The sequence below is a fragment of the Engraulis encrasicolus genome, chromosome 24, assembly GCF_034702125.1.
Source record: "Engraulis encrasicolus isolate BLACKSEA-1 chromosome 24, IST_EnEncr_1.0, whole genome shotgun sequence".
Taxonomy (NCBI): domain Eukaryota; kingdom Metazoa; phylum Chordata; class Actinopteri; order Clupeiformes; family Engraulidae; genus Engraulis; species Engraulis encrasicolus.
This window is the reverse complement of record NC_085880.1, coordinates 33,087,766-33,112,765: the sequence shown is the minus strand read 5'-3', so window position 1 is coordinate 33,112,765 and position 25,000 is coordinate 33,087,766. Positions and strand designations below refer to the sequence as shown.

At 43.5% G+C, this 25,000-nt stretch overlaps 2 protein-coding genes and 1 long non-coding RNA gene across 3 annotated transcripts in view; all 3 read left to right on the top strand.

Annotated features, from left to right (window-relative positions):
* The window catches only part of LOC134441833 (uncharacterized), a 93,265-nt gene extending 88,703 nt beyond the window's left edge, over window positions 1-4,562 (top strand). Inside the window, exon 2 of the long non-coding RNA XR_010033212.1 lies at window positions 3,630-4,562. This is a non-coding gene — a long non-coding RNA (uncharacterized LOC134441833). The remainder of the gene's footprint in view (window positions 1-3,629) is intronic.
* Window positions 672-4,562, top strand: chchd1 (coiled-coil-helix-coiled-coil-helix domain containing 1). The gene is made up of 3 exons (XM_063192237.1): window positions 672-1,044; window positions 1,530-1,648; window positions 2,891-4,562. Exons 1-3 carry the CDS (start codon window positions 906-908, stop codon window positions 2,999-3,001), a joined length of 369 nt encoding a protein of 122 aa, XP_063048307.1. The 5' UTR covers window positions 672-905; the 3' UTR covers window positions 3,002-4,562.
* Window positions 4,563-5,992: 1,430 nt separating this feature from the next.
* Window positions 5,993-25,000, top strand: part of si:ch211-51a6.2 (neurotrypsin) — a 53,122-nt gene continuing 34,114 nt past the window's right edge. Inside the window, exons 1-2 of the mRNA XM_063191918.1 lie at window positions 5,993-6,640; window positions 12,792-12,834. Of these exons, the coding sequence (XP_063047988.1) occupies window positions 6,566-6,640; window positions 12,792-12,834 (118 nt within the window). The 5' untranslated portion in view covers window positions 5,993-6,565. The remainder of the gene's footprint in view (window positions 6,641-12,791; window positions 12,835-25,000) is intronic.

Sequence of the window (25,000 nt, the reverse complement as noted above, 5' to 3'; positions counted from 1 at the left end):
AACCTGTCTGAATTGCAAACTTCCACCAGCGTGACCACTTCCACAGTTTTGCCTTTAAAACATTGAAACTGTTATTGTATTCAGATTGTTATCCAGTCCTGTGTTCAGATCAAGACATGAGGCTGACTATCCTGAGACAAAACAGAGTTAGCACCAGTGCCTGCATGGAAGAGATATCACCTGAAGACGAAGTGTGTGATGTCTAGCTGCCTTGTCTGCCTGTGACTCATTCAGTTCAGCCAATGGAATGTCTGGTGTAAAGAGTATCATATTTTATGCTGCATATAGGCCTACTTAAAAAACAGAAAGGAACATTCTTTACTGTCTAAAAAAAGTGTTTCCTCCAAACTCCCTTAATTTGCACAAACAAACAAAAAGAAACACACTGAATTAACTATTCAAAATACAATAGCTTAGTTCTAAGCCAAATAAAGAGCAGGGCTTATTATCAGGCTAATTCCAATGGACATAGGGGGCCTACTGGAATTGCACAAAAAAAACAATGTAGCCTCACAGCCCCTTTAGAATCTTCCTATACAATCTGTGGTAGCCTCAATGCTCGAATTAAATATACAACATAAGAGTTGATATTGGCATCAGTGAATGGTACCTATCACGGTATTTAATTATGCCATGTTTTTGTGTTGCCTACCATGATGTGTGGTCTGGTGAGAATGGAATTTCTTCTGAGAAAGCCTGAACTGTTTATTTGCGACGTCGTATTCTTGTTCCTATAGCAACCACTTTCATTTACGACAGTGGCGCTTCTTCTTTACGGGACAGAAAATGGCGGCGCCCTGCGTGTGTTAGGAAACATGTTACTGTTGTTTGACACTATATGAAGTGAGTTGCGGAGAGGTTTTAAAACATCTACTTTTGTATAATTCTGCAACTTTATCGAAATAATGGCGTCCAAAAGTGTCACCGATGTCAGCGAGAAGCTCGCTCGGTTGTTGAGTCGAGAGAATGGCAAGCCTGTCCTCAAGCCAAACAAGCCTCTCGTCCTCAAGGACGAAGTAGCAAATCGCAAAATGCGAAAAGGGGGTAAGAGCTGTTTTATATCATAAACCGTTGAAAGCTATTATGTATCGTTGTTTAATCTACCTGATAGGTTACTACATAATTGTTTTACAGCAGAGGTGCCGTCGCAACCTTTGAACAAAGTTCGCTCATAGCATTGGGCTACGTGTATTACACCCGGACCGGTGCCGTTAGAATATATGAGTCCAAGTTGTAGAAATGTATAAAAGATTAACACAATTTAAATTGTGTATATAAAACATGTTAGAGATATGCTAGTTGGATGACTTGGAATGGAACACAGCACCCTCCTTTATCTTATCGTCCACTAGCCTACTTGTCTTCGGATTTTATGCTGGATTTTCCCCCTTAATTTAATTTAAAAATGTCACAACTCACAAGATATGGATTTTCTGTAGACTGTATTAGTTTGTATTTTCAGTCCTTTCCTGATTGTGGAAAGTGAAATGCCTACAGGTTCTTTACTAAGGTGTGTGCTATTTTCATAGAGGCCACTTGCATCACAGAGATGTCAATACTAATGGCTTGTTGGAAGAAAAATGAGTTCAACAACACCCTCTGCTCCGGTGAGATCAGCAAATTCTACACATGCGTGGAGAAAGCTCAGGTACAGTTATACATGTACACTTCAACACACGCACACGCACACACACATCTTTAATGGGAGTACATATGAAATGAAGCGCTGCAGCTCTACAAACAAACTCAGAAACACAGATTTGGGTACACACACACACACACACACACACACACACACACACACACACACACACACACACACACACACACACACACACACACACACACACACACACACACACATACTGTAAGCAGGAAGCTGTTTGTGTAGCCCCTCCCTGACTGATTGGCCACTAAATTAGTGTAGAATTAAGTGTTATTTTTCCCCCCTTCCTCACGGACTTCCACACAAGGCTTTGTCGGGGGCAGTGGATATGGGTGTAAATGCTTTTTACCGCATCAACCACAGTAATTGTCTATATTAGTGCAGACATTGTATATTTTTCCCTTTTTCCTCCCTGACTTCCTTACAGAGTTGTGTGTGTGTGGGGGGGGGGGTGTGGACCAGGGTTAAATGGCTCTGCTTGGACCGCGGTAATTTTCTGCCCAGGAAGCAATCATACTAAAACATGCTCTGCCCTCTTTGCCCATGCTGTTTCCTGTTGGGTCTTCTCCATGTGTGTGTTATGCTTTTCTTTTCCGCCATTCCCGCGCTCCTTCCAGAGCCCCCCTTTGTGACCACTGTGTGTGTGTGTGTGTGTGTGTGTGTGTGTGTGTGTGTGTGTGTGTGTGTGTGTGTGAGTGTGTGAGTGAGTGTTTTGCTTGGGCTCCCTTCCTGGGTTAAACTGCCTAAACACAGAACGCCCTGACTGACTGACTGACTGCCATTGCATTCCTTTGATAGCACATCTGTCACGTCATGTTTTGCAGACATCTTGTTTGGTTATAAAAATAGCCAAGCTGTGTGTGTGTGTGTGTGTGTGTGTGTGTGTGTGTGTGTGTGTGTGTGTGTGTGTGTGTGTGTGTGTGTGTGTGTGTGTGTGTGTGTGTGTTTGACAGTCTATCTGTCCATCGTGTGTTGGTGTGTTTTGACTCTCAGTCCATCTGTGCATGTATTTATTGTGTGTGTGTGTATGTGTGTGTTTGTGTGCGCGTGTGTGTTTGTTTTTAGTGGTGATTATTATAGCCCACTGGTATGTTGCAACATATCTTTCCTAATCCCCTACCTTTTTACATGTACTCCTGCTGAGTTCCGGATATGACTGGAAGAATGTATGCATCTGCACTTGTAAATGCCCAAATTAACTGTTGCTGTTTTGACCTGTTTCAGAGGGATGCCAAGCTAAAAGCAGCCCAGCATGCCACTCAAGGAGGACGCCTCTCCCCTAATCAAGCCAACTCGCTCCTCAAGCGATTCCCAGGAATCAAGAAGGAAATCTAAGAAGGAAATCTCTCTCCCCGTTTCTTTTTTTTTTCTTTTGTTCGAGTTGAAATGGACCCATCTCTTGGACTACAGTCAAGGAACACTTGTAACACTGTAATGCAACAGGCATTGTAAAAAAGACTAGGCTCTGCCTTACAAACGAATGTCATTGGTCCATTGGTCTCCACAACTCCCCTGGCGATTGGCTGTGGAGAGAACTGTCATTTTTTCACATCTTCAGGGGCTGGTGCAACCCTGTGGCAATAGAGAGAGTGCCCCTGGCAGTCTGATGGACTATGGCAGTGGTTCCCAACCTTTTTCTTAAGGGACCCATGTTTTTACTATTGTAAGCTTTGGTGACCCAACCACGCGAGCGCCCTCACGAGACGGAGTCACAAGATGCCCTCTGTTTCCTGCGAAAACTAATTTTAGTTATTTTATTCCTCAATTCGTCTTTGGTCAAATATAGAATAAATGTTTAATGTAGCACTTACAATTTGTTGCTTCTATGCATTTATTAGTTCAATGCTTTGTCTTTTATTCAACATGGGCTATATATATTTAAAACGAAACCCCTTGAAATCAAGAGGGCTCCGCGACCCCCTGTGGATCTTTGGCGACCCATAAGGGGGGTCCCGACCCATAGGTTGGGAACCACTGGACTATGGTACTCTGGAACATTACTGTAATGGGGGGACTGCAGTTGTGGGTCATCACAGTAAACAGCTTTGAATTCATTTGCTGTCTCTTATTCTGCTCCAGTCACTATGCAGAATGCACACTTGGCAAGGAAGCTCTTGCTTGCCAGCCCCTATTCGGTGTGATTTGTTGTTGTGCTGTGTCATTTTAATTCTAGTCCCCAACCTCTTGGAAGCGCTCTCTGAAGGTTAATGGTACAGCCTAATGACTTGTAATTCTGAATGGAGAGAGCCAGTAGCATAGCGTCCACGATCAATCTGCTCTGGGTCCGTTTTCTCTGGATGTTTTCCACCAGGCGGCTGATTTTTCTAAGCAGTTACACACCATCCCTGTACTCATTCCATTATTTGGGCAAATTGAAATGGGCCATCACCTGCCAGGAAACAAAGGCGAGACTCGTGTTTGGAGTGGAGGCCAAGCTGAAAGCCAATAAAAATCAGCGGCCTGTGGCCTTGTCGTTCCGAGTTTTATCTTGTCAAGCTTGTGTTGATGGATACATCCCAAAATATGTAGTGGCGTGAAAGCTGTTAACATACAGTATTCAGTCCATGTATAGAGCATGTTAACGGTCATGGAATAATTGTATTTTTATGTCTCCTCTCTCTCTCCATAGTAACACAGTTCATGTTGACAGGCCACTACAATTCCCATATCCTTAATACGTTTGTTATACAGAAAAATGGTTAACATCTCCAGGAATCTATTAAAGCTATTTAAAGGAGACTTTGTCTGCAGATTGTACTCTATTTTAGGAGAGCTCAGCGTTCTTATTTTGCATAAATGAGCAATTTTGTACAAGCTGCATGGTGTGCTATCGGCAGTGGTGTTCCAATTTATTAAGTTATGTCAGACATTCCGTGTCTATTCATGGAAAAGGTGACCGTTGGCGTCATAGTTATATAATTATTTAGGTAGATGAAGCATTTTAAGTACAATTTGTTTTATGTCATTTTTAAACACTGCTACCACTATGACTTATAACTAGAAAGCAGGCAAACTGACCAATGGCAATACTTTGTTGGGTATCATGAGAGATACTCTGTGCTTAAGGCTCATTAAAGCGAAAAAGCAAACAATTATTACTGTGAGCAATAAAAATGGAAAGTATCCAAGTTTTCCAAAGTATTCCACATTAATTAACTTCAGGCCTTTCATGTCAGGATTGTCAGCAGTTTCCTGCTCCCTTTTATCCTTGCTGATCTCCGCGTCTAGACTCCAAAGGAAGTTCTATCTCAGCATATCAGGACAGGCCCTAATTATGCACTTAACTTACCAGCTCAGTAGCAGCATGGGTAGCTTTGCTTTGACTAATAGGAATACAAACATACTTTATTATATAGTATAGTGAAGATTCCTGGTATGCTGCAAAGAAAGGTGAGTTCGGGATCATGATAATTTAATTTTTTTCATCTTTCAATATAGGGTAGCCTACTTGTTCATGATGACATGGTGTTTACGCATTACACAAGCGTGCCATTTGTAAGGCCTAAACCTGTATAAGAGCCAAAAGTGTCAATTGCTTTGAGTTGGGGCATGAATGACCTTTGGGTGTCAAGCTGTCCAAGTCAATGCCAGTGTCAAAAAACATGACATTTTGAAAAGGACCATTTGGGTGAAGTGCCAAGTAACCATGCCACTCCTTTCGGGGGCCGATTATAGAAATGCCTCTCCCTCATGTGCTGGAAATCCTTTGATGGCTGATAATAACGAGATTTACAACTTGGAAAAATACACAGCTGTTTCAATACAAAGCATCAAAACGTCAACTTATCAACAGAATTAAAAAGATACAAATCACCGTCTCCCTTGGTACCAAGTATAGCGACTTTTTGTCAGGAAAAGCTGACTTTATCCTCCTCGCTTAGGCTCGAGGGTATTTTTGGAGACCAAAGAAACACTGGAAAATCTAGTTGGTTGTTAAAATCGTGAGAGAGTTGTTGGTGCATGCTTCGCCGACTGCTTGATAGAACGACTTAGGCCTATATTTTCTCGCTCTCAAACTTGTTGACAAGTCGGTGAATGCTGTCATCATACCTTCCCTGACATGTATTTGCTTTTGTCAAGAAAGCGGTGTAAACTAATTGTCTTATGATGGGTCACGCAATGTTGTATTTGCAGGTGCGTATCTTATCTAAATGAACATAGTTGCTGAGTTGATTATCTTTGTTGGGCGCACCTTAACCTTTAACAACTCTGACAGTGCTGTAACACACACGCCATTAATAATCCACATTCACGTGCCCAGTAATTTAGCAAGGGAAAACTATACCGAAGTCAGGACAGCCTCTTTGTCTTCTCTTTCGCAGCAGCAGGGTATTGTGAACAGTGAAGTGACGGCTGGAGGGCGCATCAGATCGCCACCGACTGTGATAAATTATTAGTCTACAATTTTATTGTTAGACGCTGAAACTTCGTTGGAACTGCCCTATATGCGCCAAGGAGGTAGCGTACGTATTCTGAGAGCGTTTATTCCTGTCATGTAGGTTAGACCTGGTTAGACGTATACAGTTGAAGGAGGCGGGAGGGCTGCTGGTCCAGTGCAGAGCGAGCGCGTCGCGAGCGCAAGGCAAGGTTCAATTGTATCTCTGGCTGTCACTTCCTCGCGACTGAGGAGAATATATGGACGGAGGGAAAGCGCTCTCATGGCACCCGAGAACGGAGTAGCCTACTAGCTTTACTCTTAACATTTTCAGTAACTTAGTTCACCTCAGTGGGACGCTCTGAATCTTTTGCCACTCTGTTGTGTTGGTCGAGGCGAGCCGCAGTGACGCCTAGAACCCTACAGTCTGAAGAAAGCGGTCTCAGTCTGTGAAGTGTACGAAGGAGAGACACTGGAAAGCTATGAGGGTAAAGTGTTGAGGAGCGGGCAATGCGAACTCCAGGATGGGCACCGGGACGTGTAGATGGATATTTCTGCGGTTGCTTGTTTATTACAGCTCAGTGTTCGTGTCAGGAGAGGTGGGTATCTCTGAATGTGTGTGTTCTGTAATTAATAGTTGTGAGGTGAAAGTGAACGAATCTTTGTGCTCTTTATTCAGCAGGCTATTAGGACACTAAATACAGTGTGTAGTAAGCACCTCGGTTATACTTTAGAGAAGCCAAATACCCAGCTCGAAGTTCTTTAAAATAAGACAAAATTACGTTGGTGACTGCAGGCTTTCAATGTTGGACTAATTAAATGTAAGGCAAAGCATGTAACCTACAGTAGACATATCATTGAAATACAATGTAGGCCCTACCAAAACCTTTTATCCAAAACATAGACTACTTTTTACCTTGGGAATATCTAATGGCTTTTTAGGACCTACTTGAAAGTAGTCTATAACTCGAAATCATTTGGTTTGGATAGACAAATGAATGATGTTTTTTTTCTCCACAACAGTTATAATTTATTGCAGTTCTACTAATTTAAAGTAATTGACTGATAATCACCACCATAGCTCATGTCAGGATCTGATTCAGTTTTTTTCTTTTTATATAGGCCTACTGGCAGGTAACTGATTCTCTTGTTATCCAGGGCTGGGCTGGTAATCTGTCATAAAGTGCATTTTCCCAGTGGGCAGACAGTCTTCAGGGGCCAATGCAGCGGCGTAGTCTACTTTTTTGAAGTGGGTATACTGTATATTCCAGCATTTTTTGAAGTGGGTATACTGTATATATTTATGCTATTCTAAACAATGGATCAATCCATTTGAAGTGGGTGTACTGAAGCCCCTAAAATTTAGAAGTGGGTATACTCCGTATAGGCCTACCTGCGTTCTACGTAGACTACACCACTGGGCCAATGCTGTTGTTTTCCAGTAGTTAGTCAGTTTGTTTGTCTACCTTAGATACCTCCCCTCAATTCAGTAGGGATCTTTACAGTAATATAGACAGCGGACTGAGGACGGAGCTAATCACAATATGCATCATAGAATACAATTTCAAATCAAATCAGAAAGCCAAGGGGGCTGTGTGATGGTCTGGTAGGTGCCCAAAAGTGGCCCGGCTTTTCCCTGATTCCAGTCCAGCCCTGTTGTTACCTGTCCTGTCATGGTTTCAGTTATTGGCAACCCCCTGCTGTGTTCATGCTTGGATTTTCAATGTTGCTTAGGGCTACTTGGGTTTTCACAGCTGTTTCTGTCTTTGCACAATTCCCCATCGCATCTATGGATTGAATGTTTTAAAACTGGCTTTTTAAATTCACAATTTCTGAAGTGCCTCCACTTTTTGGATTAAGGCTTGTAAATTAGTTTGTGGCAAAGCATGTCAGTGCTTCAAAGCAGTGACAGAAAACATATGCAATTTCACCCACCGACGATGTGTGTGTTTAAAGCTGTCTCATTATGATTGGTAAGTTATTCTCCTCTTAATGTAAAACCTTCACACTACGATTGGTAAATTATTCTGCACTGTGCCGGCAGGGGTGATGCCTCCTGCATTCTATTAAAAGGCAATTGTCAGAGAGCAGACTGTAGTAGTAGCCTACTGTAGTTGAGAACAAAAGTGAGTCCAGACACTGTCATTTCCTCTATTCACACAACACAAGTCAATAAAATGACAAGCACCCCATCACTAGAAGTTATACCCGGGGGGCCAGTGAAGCCAGTCTTTCATCTCCGTTTGGGCATTTTTAGTATTAAAGCAGCTCCCAGGCTACCACACGTCGTAAAGGGGAATTTTTCCTGTCATTAACTGGAGCGGTCCCTTAGGCCCTGGCAGGTCCAGCCATGAGCCCCTCAGACTGACAGCCCAAATAGAACACAGCTGACACCACACCGGAGTAGGCCTGAAGCACGTCAGCACCAGCAACTCTCCAAGGACCACGGGGGGGTGTGTGCGCGTGTGTGCGTGCGTGTGTGTGTGTGTGTGGGGGCGTGCGTGCATGCATGTGTGCGTATGGTTCATGTCAGTGTCTGTGTGTGTGTGTGCGTGGGGGCGTGCGTGCATGCATGTGTGCGTGTGCTTCATGTCAGTGTCTGTGTGTGTGTGTGTGTGTGTGTGTGTGTGTGTGTGTGTGTGTGTGTGTGGTGTGTGTGTGTGTGTGTGTGAGAGAGAGAGAGAGAGAGAGAGAGAGAGAGAGAGAGAGAGAGAGAGAGAGAGAGAGAGAGAGAGAGAGAGAGAGAGAGAGAGAGAGAGAGAGAGAGAGAGAGAGAGAGATGGGTGTGTTTATGTGTGTGTGTGCCCATCATGCAATGCCATGACTTAGCTGAGCCAGGCGAATGCTCTGGGTGTGAAAGACTTCAGGTCAGCTGCGGAAGAATGTGATAGAATGTGCCACCTGCCATGCAGTCTCTTTCTCTCTCTCTCTCTCTCTCTCTCTCTCTCTCTCTCTCTCTCTCTCTCTCTCTCCTTCTCTCTCTCTCTGTCTCTCTCTCTCTCATCGGATGTAAAAGCATGAGGACTATTGGGCAATGCTGGGATTAAACTATACGCAATAGAGTACAACTCAAGCAATGACCTTGCCTCCATTGAGAAACAGTTGTTTAATACTTGGTCGTGGCAGTTTCCCATAAAAGGTGAATGTGTTGTACAATTTATATAACTACGTAATCTCTACTGCTATTCTGTCTAATATGTTCCTACTTGGTGCTAGGGGTCATTGCCCCATGACTGTATGTATGTCCACTTGACCCAATACCGGTAGGTTCCACACCTGATGGAAGGTTCACAGATTAGATTGCAAGTGAGTGTGGTGTAAAACATCACCCCACTAATCTGGCCCGCTATTCTGCTTCATATTGCCCAAAACAACGGCAGTGTGGACTTCATTTACATAGCCTTTCCCTGTCTGGAAAGTGAATGTGTTGTGTGTGAATGTGTGAATCCATGCTGCTTTGCACAATCATTTCCGATCTGAAAGACATCATGGCAGCTACCCTAAGCTAGGGAGCCAACTAGAGAGAGGGTGGGAAGTCGAACAGTTTGCTTGAATCATGGCGGTAGTATAAGAACTGGAGAGAGTGAATAAGTCCCGTCTCCAGTCATTGCAATGGGAAATTCTAGGCTAGTGAATTCAGCCAAAATTGAACAAATTTTTCGGCTTCAAAGATGGAGTCGTTTCCGTCACCAGTTTACTCAGCCCTGTAGCAACCCAATGTAAGTAGGCTGCCGGATGTGAGTGCCCGGATATCCGCCCGAGTATTTACGTCTATTTTACCTCAGCTACTCGAGTTCGGTCGTGTATTTACGACAGTTTAACCTCAGCTACTTGATTTCGGTCCGATTTGAGTCTGACTGAAGATGGAAGGGACATAGGTGCCGTGCGTAAAGAGCCCACAGCACATCGCCGTTTCGGCGACACCAGAGAGTTCCTTGATCTCCCAATCAAAAGAATAGGCCCGGTGACCAATAACATCAAAATAATAATAATAAAAAGAAATACAATTAAATTATAACTTAAAACCGAATTGATTTGGGTGTGAAAATTAAACTGTCTCAATCGGGCACCCAAAGGGAATCCATCAGAAGATAACGGCGTGACTTTCTCGTCAGCATTATTTTGTTTTTATTATCCAGGAGGACTGAGCTGAAAACTGCAGCAGTCACCTTGCACAATTCTAGCTGCTCTGAAGCACGTGCGTGTGTAGGCAAATCATCCTGCCCATTCGCAATGTTAAATAAAAAGTTTTGCACAAGACTATCGCCTAAAATAGATGCACTGTCACAGACACTGGAATAGCCCGTTTCGGAAGGCATTAAAGTCACGAGTTTACCCAGTCTAAATGTAGCTCTCGGGAAGTTTCTGAGTTTTACTCCTTACATTAGTGAAACATAACATCAGGATATCCTACAAGTTAAAAGAATACCTGGGCATAGCCTTCTCTCTGAGTTAGAAAACAGCAGCTATGCCGCATATTGTGTAGTTATTATTTGGTGGTGCAAAAACAACACGCGATTATTATTGGTGATGCCGAAACAACAAAGCCAGATTGGTGACTAGAGCCTGCCTAGTACATTTAGATATAGCCTACTCATTTGATTGTGCCACGTAGCCTACATTTAAAAGTGTCAGTGCAGAATTAAACTGGGCGCTGAATATAAATATTGGAGCCATTCTCCCTCCGTGTCTATAGTCAGAGAAGCGCGCGCACGCTGTATTATATGAAAATATCTTAAAACGGTCCTAAAACATCAGAGGACCTTCGTGGTGGAGGATACTTGCGGCGGGGGCCGAGACCGAGTTGTTACGGGACACTCTTAATATTATTGAAGGGACAGACCATGCTCGATACTTACCCGGTCTAAATGTAGCACTCGAAAAGTTATGCCGCATATTGTGCAGATTATTTGGTGATGCCAACAACACGCGAAACTAGGCACATTGGAGACTACAGCAGCCTATAATTTAGACATAGCCTTCATTTGACTGTGCTACGTAAATTATAAGTGTCAGTACAGAATCAAACGGGACGCTGAAATATTGGAGCCAGTAACTTCGTGTCTGGTGGATATTGAGCAGATGTGTGTGCGCGCGCGCACAACTAATTTCTCTCCCTTTGCTCATCATGCCTCCGATCTCCAAAAAGACACGGGCACTCAGGATAACTGTTTACACGAGCTGTTTAAATAATGTGATGCACGTCTTCATGACATGGCATGGTTTGGCCACCCTAAATTCAACATGACTGCATTCGCACATAGGCTATCGTTTAAACATCCATGATGGAATTGCCACTCTTAATGTGCAAGTATTGGATATGAAAAAAAGATCCTAAAACGGCCACAACACCAGAGGACCCGTGGTGGTGTGGTGGATATTTGCGGCGGGGACCGAGGCCGAGTTGTTACGGTGTCATATTATAGAAGGGACAGTCAGGCGACACAGCGCGACTCACATAGGGTAGCTGTGGTACCGCAAAGCATTCCTGATGGTGGAAATGAATGCAAATGCATGCAAATACTCGGGCGGATATCCGGGCACTCACATCCGGCAGCCTACTTACATTGGGTTGCTACAAGCCTTACGTGCCACGTTAATGACTGACTTACGATTGACCAGAAAGATATATGGAAGACGGGCATTGGATGCATGGAGGTGCCCAACCACACACCTGTATAGGTATGTGTGCCCAACACTAAACTCGCGCACCCACCAATCGCGTCCACCCTCTTTGAGCGAAGTGGTGGCGGAATTGCGACGAGGAAGTGCCTTGCTAATCGGTGAAGCTAATCAGCCAAATCCTGACCCCCTGAATTTTTCGGCTTCAAAGATGGAGTCGTTTCCGTCACCAGTTTACTCAGCCAATTACGTGCCACGTTAATGACTGACTTACGATTGACCAGAAAGATATATGGAAGACGGGCATTGGATGCATGGAGGTGCCCAACCACACACCTGTATAGGTATGTGTGCCCAACACTAAACTCACGCACACACCAATCGCGTCCACCCTCTTTGAGCGAAGTGGTGGCGGAATTGCGACAAGGAAGTGCCTTGCTAATCAGCGAAGCTAATCAGCCAAATCCTGACCCCCTGCCTTGAATATATACAACTGACTTGATTGGCTAGGGCCTACCTATATGCCAAATCACACATTCGTAAAGCCCAATAAATGGCCATGGGCAATCACAAACCACACCTTTCTTACGAGAAATTGCACTGGTAGCCTCCAAACTAACTGGCTTGTGTGATCATCTGGTGTTAACCAGGCCAAGTATTGTGCACCCTAGAGTAGTGTCTCCCAACCTTTTCTGTGTTAGGTACCCCCCAAGCCTTTTTGTCACACCATGACTCAGTCATGCTCTTTATAATCATCCTCTATCTCATAATGACACTTTCATACATTTGTTAGGCCCAATATTTTCTACGTACCTGCTGAAGTGTGCTCGTGTACCCCTAATGGTCCACATACCCCTGGTTGGGAATTACTGCCCTAGAGCAGTGTTTCCCAACCTTTTTTGCCCTGCGTACGCCCTAAGCCATTTTGTCATATGATAAGTACCCCTCTCACTCATGCTCTTTATACAAATGTGACTATACTCAATATGTTTGTTATTATTATTAAAATTTTCCGCGTACCCCCTGAGGTGTGCCTGCGTACCCCTAGTGGTACACGTACCCCTGGTTGGGAAACACTGCCCTAGAGTACAGTATCTTTAACTAATTGCCTTTGTTCTGTCCCCATAGGTTGCCCCGCTGGATGGCACCGTAAATGTTGTGCAGAGTCCAGGTGAGTGTGTAATACATCGTCTGCATGCTGTGTTCTGTATACATGCAGTACATTTTGCCATGTTAATCTAAGACATAGAGAACCAAATTTAACTCTCTTTTAGTTGATCTTACTCTCGAAGTGTTGAATTAACACTCGATACTAACTGGCACGGTGCAAGGGCTTCAAGTAGACAATTACTCAGACAGAGACTCAGACGTACAGTTGCTGCCGGTGTTTTTTCAACCTTGTCCCCTTCTCAGCTGTAAAGCCACGGTGATATCCAGTGTTGTCAGTCGTTTGAAGTGGCTGTTGACTCTCGTTATCAGACTAAAGGCACTAGACATTCAAGAGTTCACGTCAGGCCAGATGACAAAGAAAGTCTGCAACCACAGCACGCTCCTGTATGAAGAGTATTTAAAGGGACAGTTTGGTCAATTTCAACATGCAGTTGTATTGCTCACGCTACCCTTGACTTGTCAGTACCTGGTGATGCCACATTTTTCGGCTCAGCCCTTCCCGAGATATGAGCAATTCTAATGGGGGCAGCGTTTGTTTACATTTTTAAAAAATGAAACATAGGCCAACTCCAAATATTTTCCCAAAAGGTACCGCTGTTTGCTAGTTGTCTGCTGATGTTTTATAACCTTTTGGATGTTTTTGGGAATAAATAAAAATGTTTTTTTGAAATGTAAACAAAGAGCTGCCCCCATTACAATGACCAGGATCTCGGAAACGGCTGAAGAGGAAGGAAAACAAATCTCAGGTACTGACAAGTCCAGGGTAGTGTAAGCATTACAACTGCATGTTGAAATTGACCAAACTGTCCCTTTAACTGTCATGTTTTGTCTCAGTGCCACACAAGTTTGTCATGAAAGGTGGGTGCCTATTAGGGCTGTAACGATACACTCAACTCACAATTCGGTTCGTATCACGATTTATGACCTACGGTTCAATATGCCCCACGATTTCACATAGCCAACATTGTAAAATAAAATTGTGTATAAAAACTGTGATATTTTATAGGTAGAATAAGTTACAACATTTTAAAAAGTTTAAATATAATAATGATGATGATTTAAAGCTTGGAAGCACCATCAATTCATATCATGTGGTTGTTTTCTGGACTGCTGGGCGTATCACGATACTGCCTCCCTGTATCACGATACAGTATTGTGACTTTGTGTATCGCGATTTCTCGGTTCGATACAATATCGTTACAGCCTTAGTACCTATTCATTACATATCATTACAGCCCTTAATACTGATAGGCGAGGCTTTCATATAATGTAGGAAATGGACCGCACTCAGTTTCTTCTTTCTTTTCTTTTCTTTTCTTTCCTTTTCTTTATTGTTCATCCATTACAGGATTAGACAGATGTATTGGCTGCAAGAGCCTTTATCAGTTTCATCAAGCTTTTATATGAAAAGGGGACTTACAGTTACTTAGGTACAGGGTATTGGTACATTCCCTGGAGCAATGTGAGATTAGGCTCTAGACCATTTCAACCATGGATAATCTGGGATTTGAATTTGCAACCTCCTGATTGAACCATGTCTGCCCCTACGTAAAGACATTGCTATGAAGTACCTTTACACTTTATACCTAATTTTTTTGTTTCACTGTGTTGACGTGGGCCAGTTCTCAGATTGCATTTTACATATTTGTTCATTTAAACAGTTCATGTCAGGTGACTCCATTTATCATGGCGGCAAAGTGACAACCCATAGTGGCTGCGTAGTGACACTTATTTATGTGTTCTCCACTCTGTGTGATGTGATGATTGCCGGGTTGGGCCGGGTCCTCGTCCAAGATCAATATACTGTACCTCTCTCTACCCGGCACTTTGGCGCGTGAAGCGAAACAACTTTACAGATTAAAGCAAGACTGTTCTCATCTTCCATGAGCACAAATACTTCCCTACTGCCATAGGGCTTGTGCAAGAAGAGGCTGACAGTAAAACTGTCCCCAGAACAGAATGTATGATTGTGTGTGCGGGGTAAAACGAGTCCCGAGTGCGACCGGGGCGTGGAATTTGATCTGCTTTTTTTGCCCATAATTGTCAGTAGGGATATGCACTCAGGCGCAAAATTTCCATATTTCACGCGTGAGGTTACACGATGCAGTTCTAAGACGTGTGTGTGCATAGTGTACGTGTGTGTGTGTTCGTTGCGCTTGCTTGCCAAGCCCAGACAGGTTTTCCACATTGACATCCCCGAGGCAGGATGCTCCCACTCTCACCCCAACGATACCCTCTCTGCTCTCTGCTCATGCGGCGTGCTGTGTGTGTGTGTGTGTGTGTGTGTGTGTGTGTGTGTGTGTGTGTGTGTGTGTGTGTGTGTTTGTGTATTTGTTTATGTGTGTGTGTGTATGTGTGTAGAGGATGGGAGGGTGTGTGTGTGTGTGTGTGTGTGTGTGTGTGTGTGTGTGTGTTTGTGTGTTTGTGTGTGTGTGTGTAGATGGATGGGAGGGTGGATGCAAAGTGCTGTGTGTACTGTGTTCTCTGCCTCATGCACCCAAGTTCATGCTGAGACACGGAGCCACGGGGGCAGGAAGATTCCCTCCACATTGCCTCATCCTCTGTCAGCGGTCTTGTACTATCCTCATGTGAAGGCTTCAAAATAGTTTTTAGTGTGAACCGCATATGCAGGACATAAAGATCAATACAACAGTTAAGTGAAATTTATGGAAGACATGTAACAGGGAAACAATCCACACAATAACAGTGAGGAAATGTCCTATTTTAAACAGATTGCTGGCAGTATTCGTATTGTGCACGAGCTACAACTCTGAACCAGTATTAATTCCAAATGTGGTCTTGTCCCGGAAACGCTGTTCCACGCACATAAACGAAATGTTTCAGGACTTGTTATAAACCGAATACTGACAATATTCCTTTTGAAATCCGCAATACTCTGTACAAACTGTCTTCAGTGAAACAGTCCAAGAAACACAAATGCATTGTCGAAGAACAAATCAATCTATTGCCCCCATCTGATCTTACAATACAAGCCTACAATAAAGACCACACATGATATATAGCAGTAAAACAGTCATATACTCCATGTACAGGCTACTTTGCATAGGTGCTCTGGGGTTAAGTGCCTCTTTGTCAGTATCTGGGATTTTGTGGGAAGACAGAGGGTGGACATGGACAGAGGTGTGTGTGTGTGTGTGTGTGTGTGTGTGTGTGTGTGTGTGTGTGTGTGTGTGTGTGTGTGTGTGTGTGTGTGTGTGTGTGTGTGTGTGTGTGTGTGTGTGTGTGCATGCTTGTGGTTCTGGTTGTGTGTGCCAGCATGCGCTTGTGTGTGTGTGTGTGTGTGTGTGTGTGTGGGTTTGCGGGCGCATGTACGTGTATGTGCATGCATGTGTGTGTGTCTTGGGGGTGCCTGAAGAGGAGATGAGCAGAGTATATTGTCCTGATACAGAACAGAGTGCAGGCAGGCAAGGAGATAGATCAGCTTTCAGCAGCTTCCCAACATTTATTTCCCCTGACACGCACGCACGCACGCACGCACGCACGCACACGCACGCACGCACACGCACACGCACACGCACATACACACACACACACTGCACACTGTGGTTCACTGCGCCAATCTGTATGATTGTGTTCCCTTAACATTGCACCAATCTGTATTATGAAGGACCCCCCACCTCCTCAAGACACACACACACACACACACACACACACACACACACACACACACACACACACACACACACACACACACACACTGATTTGAACACTGCACCAGTTTTATTGGTGTGTTCCTCACACACTGCGCCAATTTGCATTCTCTCTCTCTCTCTCTCTCTCTCTCTCTCTCTCTCTCTCTCTCTCTCTCTCTCTCTCTCTCTCTCTCTCTTTCCCATGGTGTCCATTGCCTCACTGCATCAATCTGTATTATCGTGTTCACCTGTAACACACTGTGCCATGGGAATGAAGGCTGACGATTCCACCCTGCTAGTCTTTCAGTAAATTGCATTTTGTGTGCGTGTGCGTGCGTGCGTGCGTGCATGTGTGTGTATGGACTTTGCTGTGGGCTAGATTAGAGTGCGGAAGATAAGCTCAGATCATTTCCAAAAGGGCAGCGGTGATTTATGAAAGATATGCACGTGGACTGCTTGCTGTTTTTGTTTCCTGCGTCTAAATGCCAGAGAGACCAGAGCAATCAATTGCAAGAAAACCTTTGAATTTATTTGATCCATGAAATAAAAATAATAATGATCTGTCAAGTTGTCCTGAAATCTGTGGTCCATAAACACATGGATTGTACACTGGAGTGTTAGTTTTTCCTATCCTGACTGAATAGTAATTTAATTGTGCATAGAACTGTATAATGACAAATGTCTTACAATCTTGACGTAAGAGAGGAAAATGTCATTCAGAGTCTGAAGTGTTAAATGATCCTACTAAAACCCACTGGCCAGGTTTAGATGGGCAGTTTTAAACCAATGAAATGTATAAACCAATTAACCATGCATCATATAAACCGCCCACCAGTGGGCCAGAACCACTGACATAAACAATCAAATAATGTCCTTTCATTAGTTCACAATCTGAAATTTGGATTAAGCATGTACAGTATGCAGCATACATGTTTGTTCTCGCTGGAGAACGGACTTCTTGTGATCATGCGGCTGTCACAGGAGAGCAGTAGTCCATGCGGTGGACCGATCATCAAAGTGCTTTGCGGGGTCCGCGTGGACCACTGCACTCGAAGCTGAGATAGATTACGCATCAAGATCGCTGGCCGTGGTGCTGAAGTGCTGCCAAGGCCGAGAGATGTCTATGCCGTAAATATTCTCGAGCTTGGAAGTACGGGGCGTCACTGAGAGCTCGAGTAGTATCTGCGCCTGCAGATATGAGCGTGGTCTGAGCGGACACCCTGCGGCCGATGATGGTCAGAGAGCAATGGAGCAAGGTGAACTGGATAGGAAGCTGGGGCAAGACGTTTGGCGAATTGATCGAACAGCTGTGGAAGGGAGGCAAACGGGGAGGTGGTGGGTGCAAACGAGAAAGAACATTTCTGACTGGAGACAGATGAGCAGAGAATAAATGCTGTTAATTAAGGGCCGCTCCAATTTTCGGTGCGCTGAAATTCCACGGAATAACAGCACCGCGGAGAATGAGATGCAGATGTTTAAATAGGCGTGCCTATCTGTTCGCGCTGAATTCAGACGAATGACAGTTGAGCGGAGAATAGAATGCAGGTGGTAACTTAGGCATGCCAAGTTCATTACGCTTCCCCCGAATTTTCGTTTTTAACAAAACGTGCTTTAAATATAAGCGACTCTAGGTGTTTTAGAACGTTCATATGAATTTCAGAATGATTTACTATGATTTTTGCAGCCACCTTTGGCATAATAAAGGCACACATTTCTTGGCACACTGAAGAACCTTCAAAGCTTTTTTGAGGATGTTTTACAGTAGCTATACAGTAGTCAGAGGCGAGAGCATGTAAGGCACATTTTATTTTCTTTGACTAAATGGAAAGCCACAGCATGGGTTGTGCATTTGTTGACAGGAAAATCTAAATATAATCATCTAAAATTTAATAGACAACCCAATGAAAAAAATCTTCAATATGTTCAACATATGTGTGAAATCCAGCAATCAGTAGTCATTGTAGCTATGTAGTTAGTATACTGCCGTCCCAGAGACACATTTTATTAGCTAGATCCCTGTCCCTATGTGTGAAATCCAGTCCCCATGTGTGAAAATCTGTAATGATCTATGTAGGACTGGGACGATTAATCGACTAATCGTGACTAATCGACTATAAAAAATATTCGGAAAGAATTTTCATAGTCGACAAATCGTTTCGTTTAATTCAGTGCTTTTTTTATTACTTTTCTAATGCTTTATTAAACTTTATTGAAACCTAAAATGGCACTGCACGTATGAATTGAACGTATATCTCGCAGTAAATAAGCTACTATCATGATTTAAATCTCATTGGGAGCTCAAGGACCTAATTTTAACGGTTTCTTTCTTCTTTTTTTTTTTAATCGGGAGAAAAATAATCGTTTAGGACAGCCCTAGATCTATGGCTACTGTGACAGATCAAGAGGCTACTGTATGTGTTTTAGTTTGTACTTCTAATATCCAGATTAGTGGTCTTCAGTCCAGTGTGTGAAATCCAGTAATCTGTAGTGATCTATACAGTGTTTCCCATACATTGAGGAAACTATGGCGGCCCGCCATAGTTTAAATTTGGCCGCCATAGTTTACGAAAATGTAAAAAAAAAAAAAAAAAAAAATTAACTTTTTTTTTTTTTTTTTTTTTTAAAAGATATCCGTTTTTTTTAAAAACGTTTTGAATTACGATTTAGAATTTCCTTCGCATTTTCCTCCTGGAGTAAATACATCCTATAGACTCTGTATTGGTTAGATAAGTAGGCTAGTCCCACGAGAATGAGGGGAAAGTGACCGTAAAGGTATTACAGTTGATTCATGTGTGCACACATGTAACATCGGGTGAGTAACAGAACATGTGCGCAACGATGCGTTATGACACGCCGATATGCGAGGATCTTCGTCCAAATCGCTAGTCGCATGCATCATCGCTAACTGCGTTTACATCGCGTGCCGCGTGTAAGGGAAATGTTAGTTGTTGACATGTATGGAATTCACTTCAATTTGTGCTGTTTCTTGCTTCAGTTGTGGACAAAACGATTGGCCAAACTCACAATAGAAAGCCTTTGCTGTGCTACTGCCCCAGAGAGCTGGAAAAAAACCTTCATAGAAGAAGTCACTCTTAACAGGGGTGTTAACCAATCCAATGAGTTAGTTCTCTCTCTCTCTCGTTCTCTCTCTCTCTCGTTCTCTCTCTCTCTCTCGTTCTCTCTCTCTCTCTCTCTCTCTCTCTCTCTCTCTCTCTCTCTCTCTCTCTCTCTCTCTCTCTCTCTCTACTATTTACCCATAACAAACGGTGAATTTCTGAGCCCTTTTTAATTTGTAGCCTATACCACTGAAGGCATGATAATGCTTCATCATATTTTAGAAATAGGGCCTATGTGCCTTTTATATACCAAATGTTTATCATTTTGAAATTGTTTCAGTTGTTTATGACTTGTGTATGACTGAAATTATCTCTGCATACTATACTATCAGTGCTGCATTGCTTTGTAAAGATAGGCTATTCAACACACTTTAAAAACACACTGAAAAGATACGGCCATAGTAGCCTGCTAAAAACATTTTGTTCATAATAATGGTGATTAATAAATGGTGGTCTTAAATTTTCATACTGACATCCTTAAATTTGACTTGGTAGGTCACGGCAGACCATCAACTTCAAAAGTAGATCTTGGTTTAAAACAGGTTGGGCACCCCTGCTATAGAGAGAACCACAAGTGCTTGAAAGAGAGAGGGATCAGAAGCCTAGTCAAGTTGTTGTAGTTAACCTTCAGAGAAGGGCCATTCTGGATGAGTTTACTAACACTCCCTAGGCTTTGTTTTACAGTTGTAATGAGTTTGGTGACAGACCTTCATTGACACAGCAGAGGAGACATCAGGCTGCATATAGAAATTAATGTGTAATGAATGTGAATATAGACATAAATGTGTAATATGTTGTTCAGCCCTTTTAATGGGAGGAATTTGGAAAAAAACTGGCCCTGTGACCAGCACCCCTCATGTAGAATGTGTACGCCTACAGATATGTGTGGGGGAAAAGGCATAGCCTACCCTCTAAGACCCTTTTTGTCTATGCGTTAACAATTTCACAGTGCTCTTACATTCTTATCTCTGCTCCTATTTTGTTTTATTATTGTTTCCCAGACCCCTGCATGAGGGACGAATGAAACTGTGTTGTAAACAGAAATTATTCACTGTACTGCATTTTTTGACAATGACAATGTACTACTATTATACAAGTCATGGGTAAAATCTTAGTAGCCTTAGTTCTCAAAATATAAATGGCTGAAATATAGGCCCAGGCCTACAGTTTCTCCATGCACCAATGTCATACTGTAGTCATTGTTTTGCCGTTTTGCATTTACGCTGCAAGAATACCCCCCCCAAAAGGCCCGCGGTGAGAAGACCCCCCCCCCCCCCCCCCCCCCCCGGACAAAAAAAACCCCGGCTGCCCCACATAATTTCCAAATTTTCTGTGGGAAACACTGCTATAGCTACTGTGACAGTCCCAGAGGCTACTGTCTGTATGTGTTTTAGTGTGTGTTTCTAATGTTCAGATTGGCAGGCGGTCGGCGGGCTCCAGTCTACTTTGGACTCTATCTCTGTTTACAGAAGGCCCTCTCTAATGACATTAATAGCCTGCTTCCGGGCTGGCATTCTCGAGTGGCGGAAAGTGCAACGTGAACTTTATGAAATATTTATCATGCTTCAGTGCAAAGCGAAAAGTCCTGTGGGGGTATGTGGGGGTCGGTGGGTCGGGTCTTAGAAGGAGAAGAGAAGAGGGTGGGGGCATGGGGGTAGGTGTGAGCTGGGGTATTTGAAGAAGAAGGATATCATACATAGGGGTAGGTGAGTCAGGACAGACTGGGCTGCTTCTCAACCACTAGACCCAGGGAAGACTGGAGCACTCAGCATACTGTTTTGGAGGTTTTTTTTATTTTAGTGCACAAAGTGAGTAACTTTTCAGCATTTCTGTGCCTTCCTCAGAGTCAAAAGACTCAAACGATTTATTTTGACTCTGAAGTAGACGCAGGGGGGTGAAAAGAGAAAAACCTTCTGGTGATATGGGGCAGGTGAATATTAGATGGACATGGCTGGGTTTAAGGGGATAGGGTAGAGGTGCTGTATATTTGAAGGAGACAGATTGGGATATGAGTGGTGGGCTTGGCTGGAAGGTAGATTATGGTGAGGCAATAGTTTGGATTGAAAGGTAGTAGGAGGTACACATGCACAGTGACACACAGACGACACTCACACCTCTGTCCTCAATGTTTCACCGACATTTGTTTTGGATAAGGCTTGTTTCACATCGCTTGTGTGCAACACTTCACCATTCACTTTGGAAAAAAATAAGTTTACTCACTTTACTTTTCTAACACATTATGGTATAACATAGTCACTGCCATTCCAGTTGTGACAAACTTAGCAAAAGGGTCATGTCTTTAAGGGCTTAAAGAGATTGGTGCTGGATAGTGAATGGATCCGCATTCCTTGTCATCAATGTTCAAGATCAGTCATGTTGTCTCTTTCACCTTCCATTTTTACTTAGTCACCCTCTCCCTCCACCCCTGTCCCCCTCAATGGTGATCAGGGCAGATAGAGTGTCCAAGACAGTCGAGACTTCACTACACAGACCTGTGCATGGGGATGACGAAACAAATTTAATTTGGTATGAAACTCAAACTCGACCTTCTCAAAAGGAGAGGAGAGAAAATTCACTCTGTCTGATTTTTTTTGCTGCCTGCAATGACTCACTCTCTGGCAACCAATCAAATATCTGTCAGGTTTTTTTTTCTTGCTTGTTGGAGGAAGCAGCCGTCTACAGCAATAATGCAGTATCCTCTGCTCAGATACACACACACACACACACACACACACACACACACACACACACACACACACACACACACACACACACACACACACACACACACACACACACACACACACACACAGTAACTTTGCAAAGTTCGTAAGGGATAGAGTGCTTATTCCTCTGATTATTCCAAGCTCGCCAACAGAACACGCACAGATGAGTCCTTGTACCCTCCTCTCTTCTAAAAAGTCTGGACACGCTGAACACTGTACAAATACACACATACCGGTACTTGCATTGTACACAAACACACATACTGTACATACAGACTAGTTTGGAGAAACTAGGAAGGACAAGTAATTCTGAGTTAATTCTGCATTCTCCTATGAATAATTTCTTACACGTCCTCTTCAATCCCCACTCGCACGCACGCACGCACGCACGCACGCACGCACGCACGCACGCACGCACGCACGCACGCACGCACGCACGCACGCACGCACGCACGCATGCACGCACGCACGCACACACACACACACACACACACACACACACACACACACATTACAGTTTTTCTCGATTGCTTCCACACAGTTTATGGTACTTCACACACAACTCTGGAAACATCTCATCCATTTCCCAACTCCCCTAACTAATGTCACTGAACAATAAACACAATTCCTTCTTTACACTATTTCAGTTTTAAAACATACCCTTTTCAAAACACTACACACCATTTTCTGGATTAGACACAATTTTCATGAAGAAAATTCCTGGTTGTCACATGGAACACAATGTCATTCAAAGTACTAAAATCAACTGCCATACTATGTTCACCTCCTCATCACATGGGCAAACTCTCTCCATATCTGTTTACAATCTGAAATCATCACCCCATAAGGACACACTTTGCATGTGATGTTGATGAAAACATGAGTGGATGCAGTGAGAACACACATTTGTTTAGTTTTTGATCCCCAAAATATGTAATACAAGAGATCACTTTCATGTGGTTACCCAATATTTTACAGCAAATTAGTGCATTTTTTTCGATGTCAGAAAAATATGTAAAATATATTTTTTGCCACACATCTGTGTACTCTGAGTCTGAAAACAATATTTCTGTGTTTTACAACAGAAAGATACCCTCTTCAGTAAGTGGAACACTGAACAAAATAAGTTTCTACTGTGTGTCAAGCTGAGTATAATGTTTTACCATATGCCCATGATTGTTCAATGGCTCATATTAGTGTGGATTAAAATGACTGCTTGTGTGCGTCATTTGAGAACAAAATTGCCTTTTTAGAAGAGAGCACATTGTTTTGAGACAAGACGTGCATTTTTCAGGGGTAGTGAGGAGTTCTGCCCGTTGTGTGTGAGTTTTGGGGATTTGTTTGTAGAGTTTTGAGAATTCGAGACCTTATTCCGAAAATTGTGTGTAAGCAATCGAGAAAAAATGTTGTATTTTAGCTACTAATGCTAATTTAGCTCTTGTGCCTCCTCCTCACTCCTGGGAAATCTGAGGTACAGCCGGTTAGAACCAGTCCTGCTAAACCCATGGTGGAGAGGAGAAAAGAGGAGCAGAGGGGAGAAAGAAGAGAGAGAAGAACAGAAAATAGGAAAGGATGGGACAGGACAGGGGTGAGAGCAGAGGAGAAGAGAGGAGCAAGAGGAGAGGACAGTAGAGAAATTGAACAAAAGAGGAGAAGAATGGTGATGGACAAGGAGAGGAGAGAAAAAGAGTTCAAGGGAGTAGAGAAAATGAACAGAGAGGAAAGGATGGTCGATACAGAGGAGAAGAAGGGCACAAGAGTAGAGTAGAAGAGAGTTAAGTAAAGGAGAGGAGAGATTAGGGCTAAGTAGAGGAGAAGAGAGTAAAGTAGAGTAGAGGAGAGGAGAGCAGAGGAGAATAGGGCAAAGTGAAAGATATTGAGAGTTATGCAGAGGAGAGGGGAGTACAGTTAATAAGAGGAGAAGTGGGCAAAGGGAAAGAGGAGAGTACAGAGGAGATGAGGACAAAGGTAAAGAGAGGAGAGTACAGTATATGAGAGGAGAGGAGAGAAACAAGCCTCAAACAAGCACAGACAGTGCTGTCACGTGGGCGTGGGTTATCTGGCGAACGCTCGCAGGTGTGAATGTTTGCACAGTCTCACCTCAGGCATCCAAGGAGGAGGAGGCGGTAAAGCCCGGCAAGCTGACACAGCCACGAGTCTGGAGCTGGCGCGGTGGAGTTGATGCAGTGTGGCTGGTAGAATGTTCAATGTTGCAGTGTTAATTCAACACTTAGAGCAGTGGGGTCGGTGGGAGTCCACAGTTGAATAAAGTAGAAGTACTCTTGCAAATGTGTTGCAACTGTGTAATGTCATGCTACTAGGGTTGTGAATACATGTGTAAGAGTACGGGGCATGTTGTTAGGGTAAAGGATCTCTAGACTGGTGTTGGGGCTGGTGGTGTCAGGGATGGGGCTGAGGACTACTGGGTAGGTGGTGGATGGGGTAAGTGGGGTGGACACTGTCTTTGGGTAGTGGAAACATGGTGCTGGTGTGGGTATGGGGCTGGACTGGTAAGTAAAGGTAGTGGGCCTGATGTAAGGGGTTCGGGTGGAGTATACGTATGGTGGTGGTGTAGCCTGGGAAATTCCATGCTGCTTTGCATGAAGACAGCATGGCTGCCCTCCAACAGACAGGACTGGCTGTGGTTGACTAGTAGAGTTAGTAGAGTATCA